General features: G+C 37.3%; 2 protein-coding genes across 2 annotated transcripts in view; one reads left to right on the plus strand and one right to left on the minus strand.

The window, feature by feature from the left end:
* The window catches only part of LOC121430414 (cullin-4A-like), a 30,918-nt gene extending 19,199 nt beyond the window's left edge, over positions 1–11,719 (minus strand). Inside the window, exons 1-5 of the mRNA XM_041627705.1 lie at positions 11,281–11,719; positions 3,498–3,717; positions 1,978–2,047; positions 1,480–1,553; positions 652–814 (exon numbers count right to left, since the gene is read on the minus strand). Coding sequence (XP_041483639.1) covers positions 652–814; positions 1,480–1,553; positions 1,978–2,047; positions 3,498–3,717; positions 11,281–11,575 — 822 coding nt within the window. The 5' untranslated portion in view covers positions 11,576–11,719. The remainder of the gene's footprint in view (positions 1–651; positions 815–1,479; positions 1,554–1,977; positions 2,048–3,497; positions 3,718–11,280) is intronic.
* Positions 11,720–11,865: 146 nt separating this feature from the next.
* Positions 11,866–23,870, plus strand: part of LOC121430413 (peroxisome biogenesis factor 1-like) — a 29,372-nt gene continuing 17,367 nt past the window's right edge. The window contains exons 1-7 of the mRNA XM_041627704.1: positions 11,866–11,956; positions 16,443–16,676; positions 17,646–17,804; positions 18,032–18,115; positions 19,155–19,266; positions 20,046–21,367; positions 22,640–22,766. Of these exons, the coding sequence (XP_041483638.1) occupies positions 16,542–16,676; positions 17,646–17,804; positions 18,032–18,115; positions 19,155–19,266; positions 20,046–21,367; positions 22,640–22,766 (1,939 nt within the window). The 5' untranslated portion in view covers positions 11,866–11,956; positions 16,443–16,541. The remainder of the gene's footprint in view (positions 11,957–16,442; positions 16,677–17,645; positions 17,805–18,031; positions 18,116–19,154; positions 19,267–20,045; positions 21,368–22,639; positions 22,767–23,870) is intronic.

The raw sequence follows: 23,870 nt of genomic DNA on the forward strand, positions 1-23,870 counted from the left end.
AAACAGTGCACATCTACATGTATTAAAGTGATTGGTTAACATTGGTTTGACTTTTTAAAAATCTGAGCTAGAAGGTCACACTTGTTACCTGTGTCTGTGATATGTTACAAAAATGAAGCCCAGATAAAATTGCATTCGAAAATAATTATCTAGTGCTTCAAAAGTTGAAATATAAAGTGACCGGAAACACCATCTTAATTTCATCCCATACACTTATGTGTACTATTTAGGCGTCTATAAGACGCCTATTTACAAAATCGGAGTTTGCATTGTAGTTTTAGCTTTTCATTCTCAACGATGGTTGTTTTCAGGGTTTATTAGTTCTAATACATGCACTTGTACACATGTTTCATCTTGGTTTGAGAATTTTTTTAAATCGGCTGCTCACAAAGTTAAACAATACCTTTAACCAAGAATGCAGTTAGCATTTCCATCTTACTTGAATATAGGATAAAAGAGCACAGTCGATTAAATGTTTTGCTCATGGGCGTAGGTGCCGTGACCAGGGATTGCACCCCAGACTTTCAAATGTCTAGTAAGGCGCCTTAGACACCTCAGCCACAGCAGCAGCTCAAATGAGTAAAACATTTCCAAAACAAAGACAGCATTACCGCACACCCACTATTGCAAGCCTAGCTATTACTACAATACCTGTAGATCTGAGAGCATTCGAAGAAGACTTTTGAGAAGACTGTGATCAACGACATCCCCCGTCCTCTCGTTCTCTATAAGCATCAAGAGGCCCTCTACGGTCCGATTCTGTACAGTCCTGTTGCTTATGATGTGAGATCGAAAGAGATCTAGCCCCATATCCCTGCAAAGTGAATTGATTGGGTATATCAATTTGATGGTAAATGAATAAGGGTGACCGGTGTGTTGGCTCAGTTGGTAGAGTGCCCGTCTCACAATCGAGAGGTCGTGAGTTCAAACCCAGGCCATGTCAGACCAAAAGACGTTGAAAGATGGCAGTTGCTGCTATCCTGTTTGGCGTTCAACAATTAAATGGATAGAGCCTGGTTGATCTGGCGCTGCACAGCGGTTGGCGGGCTCATGATCAAATGGGCAAAACAAATGTCGGAGTATTTCATTGCTGATGTCTATTTCAAACTATGAAATATGGATTTTCATTTTTTCATATCAGGGCAAAACCTGGCAAACACTGAGCTAAAATCAGTTTGCTAAAATTTTTCTCAACACCATTGTTGTTGAGGTACAGTTCACATAATAATAATGTTCAGAATTAAAAGCTGTAATCTTCCACTGTAATCGTTACACTGCATCGGCATCCTGGAAAACCAAAATTTCAAGACAAATTATTTTGATGATATTCAATTAACTAACAACCATTTTGATGAACTACATGTTATTTCTATGACATATAACTCTCATGCCATTCATTGAGCAATGAGCATACATGATATTGATGATTATAATCAACCATTTGGAATGACATTTTATGTTTTGATGGGAGAAACTTACCAAAGTGATGATACTAGTGAATTCTGTAATACATACGTCCTATCCAGAAACAGAAATATACTCCTGATCATGATCTGTAAAAGATATCAAATAAGAGCATTGTGCAATGAAAACTCATTCCTTTGAGGTTATAAATACATCTGGTAAAAATCAAGAACTTGATCATTTTCATTCTATGCAAATGATTATTTTCTTTCATATAAATAATGTATATTACACTTTAATATAACACATTCTTTTCATAATTCTTATGTTGACGAATCATAATGAAAACTGATGGTATGACAGTTACGGTGAAAATTCCAAACTTAGTCCAAAAGAACCCATTAAAATTACCACAGGGGCTTGTCTCTAGAAAATATGTGGCAAATGATTCTGGAAGAAAATGTATAATTGCTGAGAAATGCCAAAAATAAGTATGGCATTCCAGCCGAGCATCAGGCCTTTATCCATCTTTCCTTCCACCAAAACTTGGAAGTAAACCTTGATATTACTTACCATTTGCCTACAATGATCCTGCCAACAAGTATTTAGTTGCTTCAGGTACGTCAGGCTATCCGTCATCTCAGTGTTAAGAGGTCAAGGCTAATATTGAAAAATCTCAGAGTCATTACACCAAAACTACCGTATGGGCACTAGTATTCAACCCGGCATAATTCAAAGATTTTGACATATTCCCGAAAATATTTAGAAATAGGGAATTTATCTTAATTTCATACCTTTGTTATTTCCAGGGTAATCTGTTGTCGGTATTTTCTTTATCAATCTGTCGACTGTATGTGCGGAGGATCGAATTATGCGGCGATGGCCTTTTGCACTGAATGGCACTAGTATTCAACCTAGTGAGGATAGATAGCAAATCTCAAAAGGGTTTAGATTGCTAAATTAGATCTAGATCTATGTAAGTCTCTGGCTTTGATTAATTCCCTGTTTGGTCTCATCTCAAATGGTCTAGTCCATAGTCGGATGGGACAAGGGCAGATTGAGAGACAGGGCCATCTTTCATCGCTAGGTTGAATACTAGTGCCGACGGATTGAATACTAGTGCCAAAAACCATCGCTGTATAATTTGATCGCCCGCGCACACAGTCAACTGGTTGAAGAAAAAAATAACGGAAAAAGAATAACCAGCATTTGCTCTTGGAAATAAGGCGGGTCTGAAATTCAGATAAATTCTATATTTCTATATATTTTGAGGAAACTCTCCAAACGGGTTGAATACTAGTGCCCTTACGGTACTACCTTCAATAATTCGGGTCCCGTTTCATAAAAACTTGATGTAATAACAAATGAACAATTTCTACGTGTTAATGATCGGCCAATCAGATTGAATGATTTCAGTAGCTTTTAACTGTCGTTGCAAACTTGAACATTTTTGTGAAATGGGCCAAAGATCAAGGGAGCAGAGATGCCAAGTTCATAGACCAGCTATGCGTGAGATTTTCTGTGAATCTGAGTGAGATCACAGACATTGTGTACATTGTATATGGGGATAGGCTGTGATAGTTGCGTGAGACAGAGATTTGAGGGGATGAACAAGAGTCCAAATTGCTTGAGTCTCACGCATAATGCGTGAGACTTGGTAGCTCTGTGGGAGTGTTTCCCAAATATTTTCAGATCTGATAACTTTCCTTTGATTTTGGTTGGCTCAGACTAAGGCTATTTTATTGTGTTAGAAGATGTATTTATGGATCTCGTCCAAAGATGTTTCCAAACATGTTGACTTGTTATCAAAATTTACAAGTCAACATGCCCTGTAATGGTCAGATATGAATTCTCAGACAAAATTTCCTGTCTACTTGTTGGAAACATCTGTCTCCCTAATTCAATACCTATTTCATATGATCTTGCTTTCGTTTTCCATTATTTAACACACATGCCATCGGATAAATGACAGATGTGACACCTTCAGTCACCGTGACTTAATTTAAGCCAACTGGAAATGGGCAGTACCATGCAGCCTCATTAACTCAACACGCCATCCTATACAACTTAAAGTCTGTACTCTCAAAGGATATCTAGTAAACTGTTTAGTCTGTGATGCCACATGCTGCTCACAGACTTCCTTGAGCTGGTCGTAGAGGGAGGCAGACATCTTGTGTGAGCACATGTTTTCGACTGCCTGGTAGAGTTCCTCGAGACTGTACTTGATGGGCCTGCTCTTGTGGATGGCTTGGACGGCCTCCTTTAGTCTGTCCCATGTCTGCTGCTGGTAGTTGGCTGGGAGGACTGGCTTGACTGTTGAACAATGGAGAACAAACATAAAATTTACATAATATTAATAACAAATAACAGGCATTTACATTTATATAGCACTTCATACATTTCGTTTCTGAACACTGTACATTGCAATTATTACCCAGTCATTGGATCCTGGCACGCCCACACACATTGTATGCACTTCCTCCAAGAATGATTATTAATTGTTTTTACCTGGCACAGCAATGCCTTGATCTGCAAAAAAGACAATCGCATATGTAACAAGGTGTCATTTTTTCCACAAATGAACAAAATACACAAGTTTGACCTATCGTATTTTATATTGATCTTCATTCATGTCAAAACCTACAATATGAGACAATGTTGCTCATTTAATGCCAAATGATTAGTTACAGCTGAAATAATGTCTTGCTGTGTATAATCCTGTAGAACTGTCATAAAAGTACTTTCAAGCTTTCTCTACAAATAATCTTTTGTGCTCTCTGCAGGTAAAGTGCCGGACGCATTGGAGAGTAACCTCGCAATAGCAAGTTATTTCTACTTTCCATGTGTCTCCACTCCAGGGTCCAGACTCCTATGGTTTTTCCATCAAATTCATCTCAACATATTCATGTCCATTTTGAATCTATGAATTATTATAGCACAATGGACAAGCTGCAACTCGAAAAGAAAAGAATTTGAAATCCTCAGTCATGTTTTTTCAAGATAACCACTTTCATGTTTCATCATAACCCATCCCCCCCCAGAGACCTCCCAACATTTCAACACAGAAAATCCTTCAAAGCTTGCAACTGTACGAGGGAGCGTCAGAGCGGGTAGAAGGGATGTGGCATGGGGGTGTCCCCCATCCATGGTAAGTACTTTTTTCAATTTTTACATTATATATATATATGACCTTTGACCTCATCATTCTCATCAACACTAATGGTATTACCCAAGGATCATTTGTACCAACTGTGAACACAATTGATGAAGAAATAATGAAATGAGAGCAAGTTGACTTTGACCCCTAGATGACCTCTGACTCCATCATCCTGAATGGAGACACATGGTATTACCCAAGGGTCATATGTACCAAGTATGAACAAAATTGATGCAGAAATAAGGAATTGAGACCAAGTTGAACAAAAACTTCAAACAAGGATGAACATGACCTCATATCATTTGACCTTTTGACCCCTAGATGACTTTGACATGATCATTCTCATATGGTCACATGAGGTATTACCCAAGGATTATATGTACCAAGTATTCAAACTAAATTGATGCAAAAATAAAGAAATGAGAGCAAGTTGAACACAAGCTTTTGCATTTTTAACAGACCAATGGACTAACCATGGACCTACTACTCAGGACTACCCATGGACTAACTGACCAACACACTAACGGACGAGCAGGAAACTTAAAAGTTGGAAAAGTGATTGGTAGGTCTCTACTGAACTTCGTTCAGATGAGACAAAAAGTGGCAGTCAAGAGTTAATAGCATTTAGGGTCAGCCAATGATCATTAAAAGATCAGAAGGTATATTACTAATTTTTGTATTATAAAAAATGGTTACTTTATTATTCAAGTTTACTTTTCAAAGAATATAAATTATTCCTTTGAAGAATAAATTTAAAGACCATGAAATGGCAGTATTGAATATCAAAAATGATAATATACAAAGGAAAAAAGTTAAATAAAAATGTTGAGAGAAAGAGGAAAATAAATGAAGAATAATGAAGATTATTGATTGCCTTTTTTATAACCCATTACGATCGATCACGGTTACATGTACATGCATATTGTAAAGCATTTTCCATGCATTTTTAGGCTTTTTAGCTGTAAAAAAAAACAAGTTTTTATCACAAAACAACCAGGGGGTTTTTTTTAGGAAAAAGAGACCATAAAATGGCATTTTTTAATACCAAAGTCATAGTATAAAAAAGGGAAAAAGTTTTTTGTTAACATTGAGAGAAAAAAAGGAAAATAAATGAAGGCATATAGTAGAGCATTTTCCATGTATTATTAGGCTTTTTAGCTGTAAAAAAAGTTTTCATCACAAAACAAGGGGGTTTGGGGGAGGGAAACATTAGTAAATTGATATTAATCAAATAAATGATAGAAAACAACCTTTACGAAGAAGATCATTTCAACAAAACTTTGCAAACAATACTCTCTATTTTTAGTAACCAACAAATAATTACATTGAATATTCTACAATACATAGTTCTTGGTTGTTTCACAACTTTTAAGAGTAATGAATCTTTGTCAGTTTACTGATGAAATTTGTTTCTTTGGTTAAACTGCATCCAACTTTTCAAGATAATAAAGCCGGGAAAAGGTGTGTTTAATTACTAAGAATCATGGTACATGTATATTTTCAAAACTATGATGAAACGATTCCTAGTTTTCTTCATCTAGAGGCTGCAATTAATTAAGAAATGAAGAGAAAACATAACTTTTTGCAGTTTTGGTTGTTTGGAATTCTATCAAATTTAATTTTGTATTTTCCTAAAATAGTATGAACACAGACTCTACTACATGACATAAATAACTAATGCACTGGAAATACACTTTCTTTGTTAACAGCTAACAGCAAAATATAAAGATATATCTGAAAAACATTGTAATGTCCAGGGGCAGATCTAGGATTTTCTAAAAGAGGGGGCACATTTTCCTGAAAAAATTTAGACAAGCAAAAAAGAAAAGGTCCTCACTTGTGTACGAGCGACATATTCCAATTAAAATATATGTTGACTTTGAAAAGGGGGGGGGTTACGATTGTATGAAAATGGCATATTACATAAAAATTTTGATTAAGGTTCCCAAAAGGCAGAGCGCAAGTCGGATGTGCCCTCCCCCTTAGATCCGCCAGTGGTAATATCAGGGGGGTATTCTGAAAATTCTTGCAAGTTTCCACTGAAATATCCTTTTAAGTTACCCATTTAATGGAGCGCTAATGTACCTCCAAATTCGTATTCTGAAAACTCTATTAGCGCTCAATTAAGTCTCTTTAGGCCACTCCCCTACTAAGCCGAATTAGCCAACCAAATGCACTCTTACAACGTAAATTTTTCTCTTAGCGCGCAGTGTCTCTTCACTTTGCTGCCTTGCAGCGCAGCGCTCGGCTGCTGCAGGTGCACTGCACCACGATCTTGATACAAAGAATTTTTGCTGAAAAATAATGCTTAAGCATATTTGCATCGGAGATTAGAAGTTTGTTATGTTGTTGAAATTTAACTGTCGTCTTTTCCTTTTCTCTCTCATTTATTGTACCTTTGTGCTTTTTCTCTTTTTTTCGAACGCGTTCTGATTTTCACAACCCCCTCTACACATCTAATCCATTTGTAGCTTTCTTTCTTTTCCTTTTTTTTACAATATTTTATTTGCCTCTGTCTCGGGGCCATGATAGGGGGGTCTTCTTTAACTTAATTCCTACTTATTTTAAAAACTACATACTTTTCATTTACAGGGCACGACAAACCCGCTTGCCCGGGGCAAGTGAAAATGACGTGCGGGCAAGCACCTCTCAAAGTCAATTGCCCGATCGGGCAAGTGGTTGTTGCGTCTTTTTTTTTCTGTACCGTACCTCGTTTTTCCATAAATCATCCAAAATCCGCACTCAAAATCATGAATCAGCCTTAAAAAATAGCGAGTAGCGCAGTTTCAAATTCCGAAATTGCGTTATTTTTTCTGTACCACGTATTTCCATACATGGTACGGTACCAGGTATGAAAAAAATCAACGCAATGGCCGGGAAACAGTTGAATGTAGAAAAGGGGTCCATTATGACTACCACCATGTGCAATTTCTAATGCACATTTTCCCCCTTCCGATATCACAATTCTGTGATAAAATAATTAGAATTACACAGGAAATAAATCACAGAGTCTAGTAACCTCGCATTGGTGAGTTGTCATGTCATTCGGCTTTGCTTTTCAAAACGGCCTATTAACATCCAAAATAACTTGCCGTATTTGCTAATTATAACTTAAAATTCATTTGTTCCCCTTTTTGAGGGGATGAGGTACATATCAGACAACAAATCATCAAACAAAGCTCCATCTATTTTACAAGGCCGGCGGGAGGCTCACACACGCGCACATACTAGCTAGCCAGTCTGAGCTCTGTCTCTCTGCCAGAGCTCTGGGGGACAATTCGCTCAGTAAAGGCCTCAATGATGGTGATTTTCTGTTTCAGACAGAGTTTACATTTCGGGTATATTATTCAAAACTTCCAATAAAGTTTGATGATTTCTTCCTTGTCATGTATATTTAAGTTATTAATGAATACATTCTCACCAAATTTAGACTCCCCCATAGAGAAATGCAATTTTCGTAGAAGTCTGCGTTTTCAAAGAACTTCAGGAAAAGTTAGGGTATGTGGGCCTTTATTACATGGCCGAGTACAGGTTATTGTACTGGAATAGGCGAAGTAGAAATTAGATATTGAATTCATTTATATCAAAGTTCAACTCAGAGTCACACCCACACAAACACACGCACACACACACCCAAGATTCTAAGCATAGTGAAAAAAATTACTTAAAAATCATACAATATTAAATAATGTTACTAATAATTCATTAATATAAAGTGAACAGGTATTCCTCAAAATAGAAAAAAAGTAGCATGTGAAAACATGTAGATAAAATTATTGACCGAGTGGAACATCATAAAATGATGAAGAAAAGACTTGATGGTTTCCAAATAATTTTTTTTTTATCAAGGAAATATGGAAAATAAATGACCATCTCATGGATTTAAAGATGCAAAATGTGAAATTTTAGCCACTCCACTTTTGATGATAAAATATTTTTTTCCGAGTCAATAAAGAGCTGAACATTTTTCACTGGCTTTCTTTATAGTTTCCAACTACGGTAAATGAAAGCAATTCTAAGGAAATATGTTACGCAGGTAGCCATTTCATGGATTTAAAGATGCAAAATATGAAATTTTAGCAACTTTTGTTGAAGGGTTTTTTAAAACCTTAAATAGCCATAAAATATTGATTTTTTCTCCAAAATAAACATAAAGACTCAGGCCTACGTTGCTGAAAATATCCTTTTCAATGTGTGTTCTTTTATACTGAACATGATTCTCAATTGTTATTTAGTATACCGTAATAAAAATAAGAGTAGTGCCGTCATGATGAAAATATAATTCAAAAAATTGGGCAAGCGGTTTTTCTATCAGGCAAGCAAATTTTTTCATTGACGAAAAAAAATTTTGTAGAGGCCTGCATTTATATGAGAAATCTTCTCCAACAAAATTTGAATAAACATATTTTAAAATCAAACAAGCATAATTTAAAAAAAAGCCGAAATTTTATTGAAATTTGAAGTACAAACGTTATGACACAGGTTTTCATAGGTGGGGAAAACGATGGCATCACTCGCTATTTTTTCTTTTGTATTTTATTCTATATTCGTTTAAATACTAAAGGGGTCTATGCTTATTTTTTCATTGTCAGAAACAAGGTTTGATTCACCCCTGCACATTGCTGCATCTACCGTGATTTGGCAATTTCATTATTGTCAAAAAAAGTGTGCAAAAACAAAATAGTTTATGATGCTAATAATAAAATAAAATATAGAAAAGTAATAGTCATGTTTTCCCTATAAGTACACAAATATTTCTGTCTCCTTTTTCCCCCTTTTCTAATTTATTACCAAATATAGTACCTAGGCCATATTCCTTGTTTTACTTGTTTATACACCACCTTTCCCCCCTTTATTCTATTCCCTTTTTAGCTCTCTCCTTTATTCTCTTCCTTCCTCCTAGTATTAAACCGATTTGATATTTATACGAAATGAAAGCCACATTTAGCAAGATATGATGAGACTTGATGGACCTCTTATCACCATTATCTTTCTCCACTGGAAAGTCCGCTAATTGAGCGCTATGAGACTTTTTAGAATACCAAAAGTCTCGTAACTACTCAATTAAGTCTTCGCGCAGTCATAACGCGTACTATTGCAAGCGGTCATAACGCGTACTATTGCAAGTGCGCGCAACGCAACCCTGCCAAATAAGGAAAGGGGCACTTAAGCTAAAGTGACTTTTCAGAATACCAAAATGCTAATTGAGCGCTAATTGAGCTTTCAGAATACTGCCCCAGATCTTTAGAATAATATCAACTCTGAAGGAGTAAGACAATCTGTTCAAATATCATGAATATTCAAATGTCATAGTTCATCATTTGTAACGTGTTTAGCTTAGTTTCGCTATGCACTTTGTTTACAAATGAGATTTATGGCTATTAGTATTCACATTTGAACAGATGGTCATAATGGCCCCCCCCCCCCACCACACCACCAGTTGTCATGGTTGTTCAGCTTCAGACTAACTTACCAGACTAACTTACCAGACTTCAGTTCAGAGGCAGATTCATTTTTCATTCTCAAAATGGCAAAATCTAGTTCTATTTTGGTAGCCAAACATCTCTAAAATAAAAGACTTAATCTAAGCATTGCCAGTTTCTCAATTCAGAATGTGTTTCTGATTGTGAAATTTGCGATTTCATTCATTCAATTGTCTAACTTAAATACGGTATGTCTTAAAGGGGAAGTTCACCCTGACAGTTTATTGTAAAAATAGCAGAAAAAATAATAAAAAAATATTGCCAAAGGTTTGAGAAAAATTCATCAAGTAATTAAAAAGTTATTAGAATTTCAATTATTTGATTTGTGACGTCGTATGCGAGCAGCAATCCTACATGTACATAGCGAATGGTAAAAAATCAATGAAATGTCATTTTCTCAGAAAATTGAAAATGGTTTTCACTGTAACTTTTGTATATCAATAGACAAATCATTTCACACCCGATCATGAATAGAGAAAACAAAATTAAGTCATCAGGAACCATATAAAATTTGAAATTCATGCATTTTATATTACATAACACATGGGGCAGCTGCTCGTTTATGACATCACAAATCCAAAACTTTGAACTCTAATGACAGTAGAGGCGCTGGTCAGAAAATTGGGATCGTCCCAGTTTACAGGGACTGTCTCAGTTTATCAGGACTTCTTCACACAAGAAATCTAGGAAAGTTCATTCACCTGTCAAGTGCCGACACCAATCAAGTGTGCTAGTCAATGTAAACATATCACGTTTCATAACAAGATTATTGGAAGACGGTAAGTCATGAAAAATACACGGTGAACTGCGGGGAATTGAGGTCACTGAATCTATTTTTAGCACTCTCAATTTCCGTTATTGCTGTCTTTGTCCCGTAGGGGGAAGTGAAAAAAAACGTCCCCATAAACAAGGACAGTCTCAATTTATCAAGACATGATTTGTCTTGGTTAATGAGGATATCCTTGTTTTCTGGGACAATCCCAATTTTTGGACCAGCGCCTCTACTGAATAACTTTCTTACTCTTTAACGGATTTTCCTCAAACTTTCACCAATATTTTTTACTATTTTTTCTGCTATTTTTACAACAAAGTTTTCTTCAGAGTGAACTTCCCCTTTAAGTCTAGGCCTAGTCTTAATTAGGGCTTTAGGCCCCTATTCTTAATTATGACAAAAGAAAAGACTTCATTCTTCTGCCTCCTCCTAAGATTTGGGCCTACCATCATGACCATGCCTACCTTTGAAATTCTTTATAACAAGCTTTTTAGAGGTCCCTGGTTTGTTATTCACGAGAGGTGATGACCTGCTATTGAACCCGTTATTAGACGGATTTAATGCAGAAAAGTTCGCTCTTTTGGGCGTCGCTTCACCCATGTTTTTGCCTTCCGACGACTGCCTGTGTTCGCCGGTGCCGAGATCTTCCCTGGCTCTCTTCGTGTGAAGGTGATTGTTATCAGACGCTCTACGCTTTCGCGTGTTCGCCTCCAGGGTGGTCTTGCATGAGGCAATCTTTTCTTTGCTTGAGAGAGGCATGCATCACTTTCAGAATAACAATTATGAGACAAAAGTTGAGCGAATTCTACTTTGTTTTCACTTCCAAAAATTCGTCACTTCATTAGTGTGTATTGCAATATGGCTTCACGTACGGAACTCTGGGAAGACATGTAATGTCAAATGTCGATTCTTTATATCACATCCGCGGCGATCGCGCATGTAAAATAGACTGCATTCTACCATATCTGGGAAGAAGGCCAACGCATGAAGAGCGCGTCGTAGCCTCCCAATAGAGTAGAGAAATTACACCAGCTCAATAAAAAGGTCGTTGACCCTGCTATCCAGTGATCGATCCCCCAAAGAGGAAAACCGATTAATTTGGTTCTTGAAATTCATCTTTGGCTTTGCCGACATGTAACTGTAAGCGCTAATTTCTTCATTATTCTAGAATTTCAGCTCCTGTATATTTTTCTGTTTCTTCTGTCTGTATCATATTTTACTGAGATATTTATTTGATCGTGTGAATTGTGTAGAAATGATCATTATGATTGTCGACGTAAAATAAAAATTAATGACTCAGTTAAGATGAGTCCAATGTCAACTGTAGTCCCACGTATCCGTTTTGTGGTTATAAAAAAAAATTCTCCCATGTCAATATCGCATCATTATACAAGAAATTAGGCTAGTCAAGACGGTAAAGAGCTAGGATCTAAAAGAAAATGGCGCTTAACTAGCGCGCGTGCTATACAGCTGGCAGCCGTGCCGTGTTACTTTTTTCGAGGAGTTTTTAAACATTTTTATTGTAATTTTTTGTTTACACACAGGTCACAGACACAGTTAGCCTGGGGCGTTTTGGGGAGTGAAAGTTATATACTGTACGTATGGAGTCACTCCCCACTAACGCCTGGGACTCCTTCCTATACTTCCCCACATACGGGTACAAAACCAGAAACTTTCGCCCCCGAGAATTCTACTTTCCCTCTAAAAGATCTAGCCCTAAAACATGTACATGGGGTCCAACTTCATTTCCAACATTTCGGCGATATTGATTTCATTTTTAAAGAAGAATTCTTTAATTCGTTAATTGAAAATTTCATCAAAATCGGATGTAAAATAAGAAAGTTATGACATTTCAAACTTTTGCTTATTTTCAACAAAATAGTTATATGAACGAGCCAGTTACATCCAAATGAGAGAGTCGATGATGTCACTCACTCACTATTTCTTTTGTTTTTTATTGTTCGAATTATACAATATTTCAATTTTTACGAATTTGACGATTAGGACCTCCTTGCCTGAAGCACAAAATGTTAAAATACATGTAATGGAATTCCATGTGTTCAGGGAGGAATGAAACTTCATTTCACATGACAATGACAAGAAGATAAAACTTATTGCTAAATGCTAATTTTTGTTTCACATACTCTAGATTGGCATCTGATCAAATTTATTTTCAACAAATTTCAACATCACATTTATTTTCTTATGTATTCTATTGTTTTCTAAATTTCTTATGTATTTTTTTGTTTTTCGACTTTTTGTTTTTTATTGTTTTTTCAATGGAAATGGTTAGGGACTTTATTTTGACCATAAAAAAGATAAAATTAATTGATTTTAAGCAGTAAGAGGAAAAATAATGATACAATTACGAATTTTGGCTGAAAACACTATTTGCATTGGATTTGTACGTTTTTGTCTCACCTGCATAGCAGAGTGAGACTATAGGCGCCGCTTTTCCGACGGGGACGGCAGCGGCGGCGTCAACATCAAATCTTAACCTGAGGTTAAGTTTTTGAAATATGACATAACTTAGAAAGTATATGGACCTAGTTCATGAAACTTGGACATAAGATTAATCAAGTATTACTGAACATCCTCTTAGAGTTTCATGTCACATGACCAAGGTCAAAGGTCATAGGGTCAATGAAATTAGACCATGTTGGAGGAATCAACATCAAAATCTTAACCTGAGGTTAATTTTTTGAAATGACATCATAACTTAGAAAGTATATGGACCTAGTTCATAAAACTTGGACATGAGGTTGATCAAGTATTACTGAACATCCTGCATGAGTTTTATGTCACATGACCAAGGTCAAAGGTCATTTAGGGTCAATGAACTTTGGCCGATTTGGGGGTATCTGTTGAATTACCATCATAACTTTGAAAGTTTATGGATCTGATTCATGAAACTTGGACATTAGAGTAATCAAGTCTCACTGAACATCCTGTGCGCATTTCAGGTCACATGACCAAAGGTCAAAGGTCAATGAACTTTGGCCGAATTGGGTGTATCTGTTGAATTACCATCATAACTTTGAAAGTTTATGGATCTGATTCATGAAACTTGGACATAAGAGTAATCAAGTATCACTGAACATCTTGTGCGAGTTTCAGGTCACATGATCAAGGTCAAAGGTCATGTAAGGTCAATGAACTTTGGCCATGTTGGGGTTTTTGTTGAATAACCATCATATCTCTGTAAGTTTATTTATCATAAAAATTGGACATAATAGTAACCATGTATCACTAAACATCTTATGCGAGTTAGAGTAGTTTTCAAAGTCAGCACTGCTGCTATATTGAACTGCGTGATGCAGGTGAGACGGCCAGAGGCATTCCACTTGTTGAGTAATTTGGGGTCTGCATGCACTTATGAAATGTTGCGTAATTTCAGAACCGCATACCGAGCGACGCGGTAAAAAAAAATTCGCGCAGTGGATTCATCGCGAAAAATGTCGAGGGGGGCTGAATCAGCCACCCCCCCCCCCCCCAGTCTTCTTAGGGTTAAGACACCATTATCAAAATTTGGTTTTTAAATGGGCTCTAAGAGCCTCCTTAACCCTGCCACTCTCACATGTACACCCTTGTTGAGAAGACAGTGAGATAATGCCATCAAGGTAACTTCAATAGTGTCATTTCAAAATGGATTTTTAAGGGGGCCCTACCAGAAAATGATGAGCACAGTCAGGCCAATATTTTGTGATCTGGATGTATACGATGCAGGGCCCTCCTGGGCATAAAGGCATCATTTGAGAGAGGGCGGAGTGAGAATGAGAAGGCTCTGTCAATGGCCTTCTTGAATGAGCTTGTTGATGTTGAGTTGACAGCATCACTCAGGTGATTCCACTCAATAATAGTGGATGGGAAGAACAAGTTCCTGCATTGATCAGTTCATGCTTTGATTGTGATTATGTTAAGCATGTTGTAGTCTATAAATGTACATAATATTGGGTTCTTAACTAAATGATTTTCAAACTTATAAGCCTCCAAACATGCACCCAAAAATGTTGACTTAGATGCTTAACACATGCGATAACAAAATCCTTTTTTTATTCAGAAAAATCACCTCTATAAGTCTCTATTCATAAAACTTTCACAAATGAAGTTGGATTAATGTAATTTCAGGTAAATTCTTTTTAAAATCATTTTGTTAAAACCAGGGTGAGATATATATGCACATGTTTCAATGGTTTTTTTTTCTTCATCTGCAAGAGCAGTGCGCATTTTAGCTGGCATGCAGCTTGAGTGCCGTGATGAGCGCGCGCCATGCATTTCATTTTGAAATACATTTTTTTGGGGGAAAATACAGTTTATTTTATCACAGAATACAATTTTTCATTCCCAGAAGTTGGCAGGTCTGATATACTCTGCATTATTAGATAAAAAAGTTCTTCCAATTTACTTAAAATGAGCACTGTAACTATTCAAACTTTGCTGCATCAGTGAATCAAAAATAGCAATTTTTTTTAAAGTCAGTTCTTTTACCACACATTGGTTGCTAAGGGAGGCTGTGTCTTAGTAACCATTTGGCCTAGGGCAAAATATTTTCGAATTTCCCGTCAGACACTTAGGGGAACATTTGGTCCAAGTTTAAAAGAAATCGGAGTGGTTCGGGTGACAAATTGTCTGAAAATTGGTTGATTTGATATGGTTAACCCTTGAAAATAAATTTTATTTTTGTTTTATTTTAGGGCGAGATATATTATTTTGAACCTTCTCCATGTATTCATTTCCAATATTAGTGGGGGGTACGTATGGAAGTATTGCCGAATATAATTTCATTTTTTAAAGATAAAATATGATATAAAAAAATATAAATATAAAGTATTTTGAGATAATATGGTCCCAGAATACCGCCCAGCTTATTCAATCACCATTACTTTTAAAAATCATTTAGTCCACCTATTATCACTTATTCCAAGAGAGCAACGATTTCAACTTCAAAAATCCTCTGAGAAAACAAATTTTGCCATAAAAAGTACAGAATCTGCACCGTGTTTCTGAGTTGTTTTAGGGCCTAAGCAAACGGAGGCTTATCCCACAAACAAGGTCATCAAAAATGTAAACGAAGAAATTATTGATCTTATGGGATATGAGGGGTTTTGATTCTGAGTTTGGAACTCTCTTGCTAGTTTAATTTAGGAGTGTTTCTTTAAAATGAAATATATAAAAAGTAAACCAGGGGAAAAATCTACCAAATTGAATTTGTTTAGGTCTACAGAGACAAAGTTAACTGAATCATCCAGGTTGCCTGGAGTCAAACGGGATGTGGATGTGATAGGCTGCCTGCTGCCACTTACAGGGTGTACCCTTCTAAATTTGCATGTTGTGGCAGTATCCATCGCTCCAGGTGCATATGGTGACCATATAGGCCAGGTACTTTTTATTTCATTTTCGTGGGCTATTTTTCACAACTGATAGCCTCACTATTTAATATTGCAGTGATTTGGAATATTGGGGGCTCTTTTTCATTTTCATTTCTCTGGCAAAATTACCCTGATCTCCCCCCCCCCCCCCCTCTTTCCCCTGCATAGGCCTCGAGCAAGAAGCATGCTAGCAAGAGACAGTCAAATAACTGTTTTTAATTCTCTTCTCCACCCCCCCCCCCTTCTTTTTTCACAAGATATATGGAAAGTCATGTTATCCTGAATTCAATGGTGGCCTTTATCTAGGGTACCCTCTAAGAGCTAACTATTGATGACACTACCCTGAAACCCAGCCCATGTCTTGGTCAACTGATGACATCATAAGCAAGATGTTTGGAATGACAAAGATAGCCACTGTTGATTTCAACTCCAACAAGAACTGCTTCATAGTCCTTCCAAATTCATGGGCCCAAGAGTTCAGAAGAAAAGAGGTAAATAACAGTGTTCCATTCCATGCAATTTTTTCCAGGATTTAGTTTAAGTTTAAGGGGAATGAAACCTTGGGAACAAGTAGGCTTGTGTCGGAACAGAAATATCAGAGAATAAGAACAAAGAAAGTTTGAGAAAAATCGGACAAATAATAAGAAAGAAATGAGTATTTGAATATTGCAATCACTAATGCTATGGAGATCCTTCCATTGGCAATGCAACAAGGATGTGTGATGTCATATGTGAACAACTTTCCCTTCTCTTTTTGCTTTTTCTTATGGTTTTACAAACTCTTTATCACAAGTGACATCACACAACTTGATCGCATTGCCAACGTGAGGATCTACGTAGCATTAGTGATTGCAATATTCAAATGCTCATAACTTTCTCATTATTTGTCATATTTTTCTCAAACTTTTGTTAATCTGTTTCTTTGATTTTTCTGTTTTCACACAAGCTTTCTTGTTCCAAAGGTTTCATTCTCATTTAATAGTTCATTAAAGAGATACCTATCCATTATCTTATCACTGAGATCTATTGATAAATGTATTATTTAGTAAGGAACTCTGCAAGCATTAATTCCTGAGGTGTTTGAAATCAATTTCAGACAATATTACAATGCACAAATCTTCACAATTATGTGTGTTATTTGATGCATAAGTGTCTGGTCATCAGAGCCCTCATCCTGTAAAACTTACAACAGCTTTCACGAGATTCAACAGAGAAACTCAAATCCATGTTAGAAACCAAATTTTTTGTTATATAGCCTTTCCCTTCATGTGACTGCAGTCTACTGTGAACTATACAATTACTCTAGTTTTTTTGCTGCAATTCCTTCTCTCTTTCTATTTTTTATAAGTGCTTGGAGACATGTTTGGTGATAACCACTATACACATAATGTTAATTATCATTATTGATTATCCTCCCCCCCCCCCCCCCTTCAATCTCTCTTTCCCTGTTCCCAATGCAGGTTTCTGTCTTTGAGCTTCAGTGGGGTGACAGTGGAAAAGGATACCTGAGCTGGTCTGGTGAGATCGGCAGGTCCTCACTGGGTGCCAGTAACAATGATGCTTCCATTCAGATAAATGGCCTTCTTGGAAACAAACTTGGTCTGAGGCATGGGCAAGAGGTCAGTACTTAGAGGGAAAAAAATCAAGATTTCCAGATCCGTTTTTGTTTGTTTTGTTGGTAACTTACAAACATCTTTATAAAACACCCACAAAGGATCTTTGGAACGCTCCACAGCTGTTTGGAATTCTTACCTGCACCCTCCATGATGTGTTTTATTTTACAAAACCAAGTATCTAGGTTTTCTACAGTTTTTTCTTTGTTTGTTTGTTTTTTCGTTTGATCTAGGTCCTGATGAAGCAAGTAACATCCGTATGGTCTTGCTATAAACTAACCGTGGAGCCGGCTTCTGTAGATGACTGGGAAATACTGGTAAAAAGCCATATTCCATTGTAATTTATTGTTTCCCCATCATTCTAAACTCTACACCAGTAAATACACGCAAATATATTTAGGGGAGTGTTTCACGAAACATCTTGTAAGGCCCCAGGGGCCCGTTGCAGAAAGAGTTGCAATCAAACGCAACTCTAAAAATCATGCTTAACTTGATTTTCAACCAATCAACAGCGTGCATTTCGGACTTGCGATTGATTTTTTGACTTGCATTTAAGCACAACTCTTTCTGCAACGGACCCCCTCGACAATGAGAAATTCATTCTAATGGAGTGTGGCAAGAAACTTGCAATTGATTACACGTCAGTTTTATGTTCCCGAAATCAATTAGAAGTCTTGCAATTAATTACAAATTTACAATTGATCGCTGGTCTGCTTCTTAAATTTATTGTTTCTGATTGATCTGTCACTTTTAAATATACCATAAAATTACCACTGAAGTTTGCATTTGATTGCATTTTTTTTCTTGCAATGCCCCCCCCCTCAGTCAATCAAATGGAAGGATATTAGTTGTTTATGACACTTGTCAATGAAAACTGCTGGTATTATTTCTTAGCCAATCACATGTTAGGATTTCAGTGGCTTATAACACTTGTTATTGAAAATTACTGACAAATTCTGCACGCAACACTTCCCATGCCTAATACTATTGGTGATATGGCTTAGCAGATCAGCCTCCGGGCTTTGAGATCCAAGATCAGATCCAATCCCACATCTCTATTGCCCTTTGCCAAGATGTTAATCCACATTTGCAAAGTGTCTCAACAAAAGCAAAGGTGATGGGTAGAAATTCTGATTATATTTGTGCACTTGATTACATCGGAAATGCCAAAGTGCTAATGCCCAGTAAGTTTGCTCTGTCAGGCAGGATTATTCTATCTGCAATCTGTCCTAAAAAAAAATTGCAGTTCTGAAACACTGTTCACACTCCAATCCAACAAAGAAAGCTCCTTTACTCTCACCATAAGTACATGTATATTTTGATTTGGTATCTACTTCATCTCTATTCTCCCTCCAGGAATTGAATTCATCTTATATCGAGACTCGCCTCTTGGATCAAGTACGGATCGTTTGGACAGGGCAAGTGATTCCTGTCTGGATAGATAAGATGTGTATCTTTATCAAAATAGGTAAGGCAGCAGGTCTTGGTAACATTATTACCTACATGTACATGTTTATAGATCCTTTTAGTGTATTTTGTTCTGCAATACAGTCTGTGCAATATCAGAGCCCCTTGCTTAATGTGTTGATATCTTACAAAATTTCCATAGATGCTTATGTACAAAACTTGCTCTGTAATATTGTGTGATATTTTATGGTCTAAAGAATAATAATCATTAAAAGTAACAATTATGAAATTGAATGCATAATTTTCTTCATGGGATACCAGGAATATTCCAATCCTTGTTCCAATATTGCATTCATCTACTATTGATGAAACATTAGCTCATGGAATATTTCACGTACTGTACCTCATTCTGAGCCAGCCAATATAATATAAAGCTGCCTTGCTTTAAATAATGCCCATACAGTTCCTCAAATTTATTTATTTTTTCTTATATCAGCATTTTGTTAATTACACTTCATTAAAGGAAATATTATCTTGATACTAATGGCTAAAGAAGAATGTTGACTAAACAAATTTCAGATATTTACTTTGTTATCTGTAAGTTAAGTTATTCATAATATACTAGTAGTACAGAAGTTTGATAGCAAAGTGATTTGTCCCACTTCCAAGTGATTCTTATCACTTTTACTTACCCTGAACCCACTATTCAATCCACTGTTCATTCCTAGTGCAAACATGGGAACCCTTTTAATCTTGGAACACAATAATTCAACAACAAAAAAAAAGTTTTGTATGGAAATTTTGCTTGATGTCTGGTTTATCATTTCATATTAATCACAGCGTCAACAGAACCTGAAGCCCCATGTGTCCGTTTGGAACAGAACACGGAGATGATCATTACCCCCAAAAACCGTCTTCCACAGTCAAACCCACCTACTCCATCAAGACAAGATATCCATCCAGGACATGGGCTATTACAGACAAAAAACCGCTCCGATTCTGGTTCAGGAAGTTCCTCGTCCGAGATCAGTGGGAACAGTTCAGTGTCGGGTTACATCAGCGACTTTGACTCCATGAGCTCTCTCTCAAGTGGGTTTGAACACAACGTGTGGAGCTATGACACTAGTCATGTCTCGAAATCGGAAGGAGGGACCAACAATCCCAGCATGCCCTGGGAGGTTGACCCAGTCGATATAGAGGGCGCTATACCGTGGTCCTACAAGATCTGGAGGAAGTTGATCTCCTTCGTGTCCAGGGAGGCAGATATCAACCGGGTACGACGGGACTGTGCGAATGAGGAAGATGCCAGAAGAAAGATGGCAGCAGAGTTCTGGAAGGATGTTCGGATTGTAGCAAGAGTTCAACCCATGTTCAATCACAAGAAAAACCTGAAGACTTCAAGGAGACAACGGGAAGGGTCAACTAGTGCCAGCAGCGAGACGTCAGAAGATAGCAAGAAAGATTGCTCCTCCCTGGAGAGATCGCACAGAAAGACAAGTAATAGATTCACCAGACAGATGTCCTTGAACTCTCATGTGGTGAAGCCTCGCGAGCCATTTAGTGTGGGGTCATCCAATAACCCTACATTACCAGGGGAAACAGACTCTTTGTCGAACCTCATGCAACCTACCACTGTTTACTTGAGCTCAGTAGGGGACTCTGAATTCTTATGGCAATATGCGGCCAACACGGAAGAGGGAGGAAGCGCACCTCCTTCAGAGTATGTCACTTTTCTTGCCACTATGACCAAGCAGCCATCTCCCAAAGAACGCAACGAGGAACTGAAACAAAAGCTCCTACAGGAGTCAAAGAAAGAGCAGAACAATTTTGCATCATCGAACAAGACAAGGAACCCTTTGGAAGTTAATGAGGAACCTGACATCAGCGCTGGTGAATCCGAAGAGAAGAGAGATGGCAAGTCATCCTGCATCGTCAGGATCATTGTCCATTGCCATGAGCTGAAGTCCCACTGCAAGAAGGACTCTGTCAACCCATATTCCTCCACCGTCTTCCAGGACAAACCGACCCAGTGGTACATCCAGATCCCTGATATCCTTAGGAGGCAGATGGGACTGGAGCTATCTGCCGGTGTCCAGCTCAAACCAGTCGTCAGTCCACCCTCACCCATCCAAAGCATGATCCTTGCCCCTCTCTTTGATTTGGTAAGATCTTGGCCTTGTCTTATCATTCTGATCAACCTGATCAACCTGATCAACCTCAACTATGGGTAGCTAGCAAGGTCAACATCTAAAATGCACGTTCAAAATATTTCATATGTAGATATGACGTATATTCTTACATTCACAATTTCTTGAAAATTCAGTGTGCTTCTCCTTGTTTACGAAGAACCTTGTGCAAATTTCTTGAAAAAAATTGACATGATGGATTTCATTGTAAATAAAGAAGCTTTTTTGATTTCCATATAGTTGAGGTTGATTGGATCAATCATAACTTTTTGTAAGACGGTGCCCTAGAATCCTATCCAATCTGGGGATTGTTTTATCAAGCTGTTTATTAGTTGCACATGATTTTTGCAAATGACTGGTGATTCTTATGCCAAAAGTTATATCGCTATGTAACTGACTTTGTATTTAAGGATATGTTCAGTCGTGTTTACTGTAGTCATGCACTGGGTCATTCATGAATTTTTGCGCATCGTTGCGACAGGTTTATGAAATATCACCCTGAGGGCTGGATAGGGTTAATACCATTTACAGTTCTCATCAGTCCTATCTATCATATTGTGAACTTTGGAAATGGAGAAAACATGGGCAATCCTACTTGTACTCCAACTTTAATATTATGAAATAACAAGCAATCTGCACACGAGCAGTAAAAGGTCATTTGAGATAAACCATTCAGCTGGTTTTCAAATTCACATCCAAGCGGAAGAGTAACAAAGACTTTACTATCACTGGCATTTAACAGGAGCCCAAACATTAGTCAAATGTGCCAAAAGCAGACAATAAAACAAACAGATTTCCAAACTTTACCCCTGATGTACTATTCTAGTCACCTATACAATGCCTTTCGTTCTAAAAATTGGAATGTTTTGGCAGGAAAGCTTACGAAACATCTTCATTTGAAAATATTAGTGCTCATCCTCACACAAACATATAATTGTCATATAAGAAAACTTGATCATGGGCTAACCGTGAACTTGATCATACAGAAAGGTATTAGCATATCTATATTGTATTTTTATCAAAGAGGAATTTAAGTTCAGCTTGAGTTAAACGTGGTTAACTTAAGTAAAACTTTCACATACTTGATTTTTTCAGATTAAAATGGAATAAATCGAACCTGCATATACTGAGATTATGAAATAGATATTATGGAGAGTTATAAATGGTTAGATAGAATTCAAAGACAGATTGAGTTATAGAGGATTAATTTTGACTTCATTTTGCAAATTGTTTAAATCTCTATTTCAGAAGGAGAGCATGAATGAGACGATGATTCTACGAGCTTTCAACCAATGGCTGACATGCGTGAGCTGCATGATCTCTCCAATACCCATCGTACAAACTGGGAATCTCCTCAGCTTCCCCATCACGCCAGGTAGGTTGTAGCATCTTCAGGAGGAAGTTTCATCAACCTTTGTCATCCACCAAATTTTCAGATCTGGGGGCCGTTTCATAAAGCTGTTGGTGAGTTAAGAGTGACTCTAAGAACGACTGGTGAACCTTTCTTACGTGCCAAACCACCGCCAGTGAATATACCATTTACCACAAGAAAGGATCACCAGTCGTTCTTAAAGTCGCTCTTAACTTACAAACAGCTGTATGAAACACCCACCTGGATCCCGTTCTGGAGTTTTCACCACTAGGCAGACGCTTTCTGCAACTTTGAGAATCTATTGTCAAAAGCCCTTCATAACAAAGCAGTCTTTGTCGAAAATTGGTGAATCAAAGCTGCAATGTTTTCTTGGACGCTGGACAAACAACAGACTTGCAACTTTTTGTCAGCTCAGAATCATAGGACGATCTGCTCTCCCGGTTCACCAGTTTTCGACAATGACCTCTTGGCCCTTTCGTTGTGATTTGACAAGCATTTTCAGTAGATTCTCATGTTCCAGAAAGCGTCTGCATAGTGGTTGCAAAAACTCACTCTTGACTTGTTATGGTTAACAAAATTTAACATCGGCCATTCAGATAGGATTTCAACTGTTTGATTACAACTTTGGTGTTGTAACAAGTTTTATGAAACAGGCCCCTGATGACAGCTTTTCTTGGTTTTGATTGTCTGATACCGCCTTCAGTAACTCACTGGGCCAGACCAGGCCTGGGCTTAGTCTTCAAATTTGAGTTTATGAATGGCGAAGGCTACAACAGCCAGCGCCAGGCCTGGGCTATTATGGTGCTTTTTATCAGCACCAGAAGAGTGCCATCGTAATAGTTAGTTTAAAAGTTGCTTGGCTCTGATACAATTATGAACACTTGTGGTGTGGATTATTTTAGTGCGTGCCTAGTGCAAATAACAAGAAAAAGCCCAGGGTGTCTGTTAGTACATGATTGTATAGTATCATTTTGGATGGAGCAGACTTCGATACATCTGACAGGTCCTTCCATGAAGCGTTCCAAACTTTTGGCTGTCATTCAGGTATTTTTTTATAATCTCGTTGAGCTGCAAAAGCTTCAGGGATGCCCTTTGTTATGAACCAAC

This window comes from Lytechinus variegatus, chromosome 16, assembly GCF_018143015.1.
Source record: "Lytechinus variegatus isolate NC3 chromosome 16, Lvar_3.0, whole genome shotgun sequence".
Lineage (NCBI taxonomy): Eukaryota > Metazoa > Echinodermata > Echinoidea > Temnopleuroida > Toxopneustidae > Lytechinus > Lytechinus variegatus.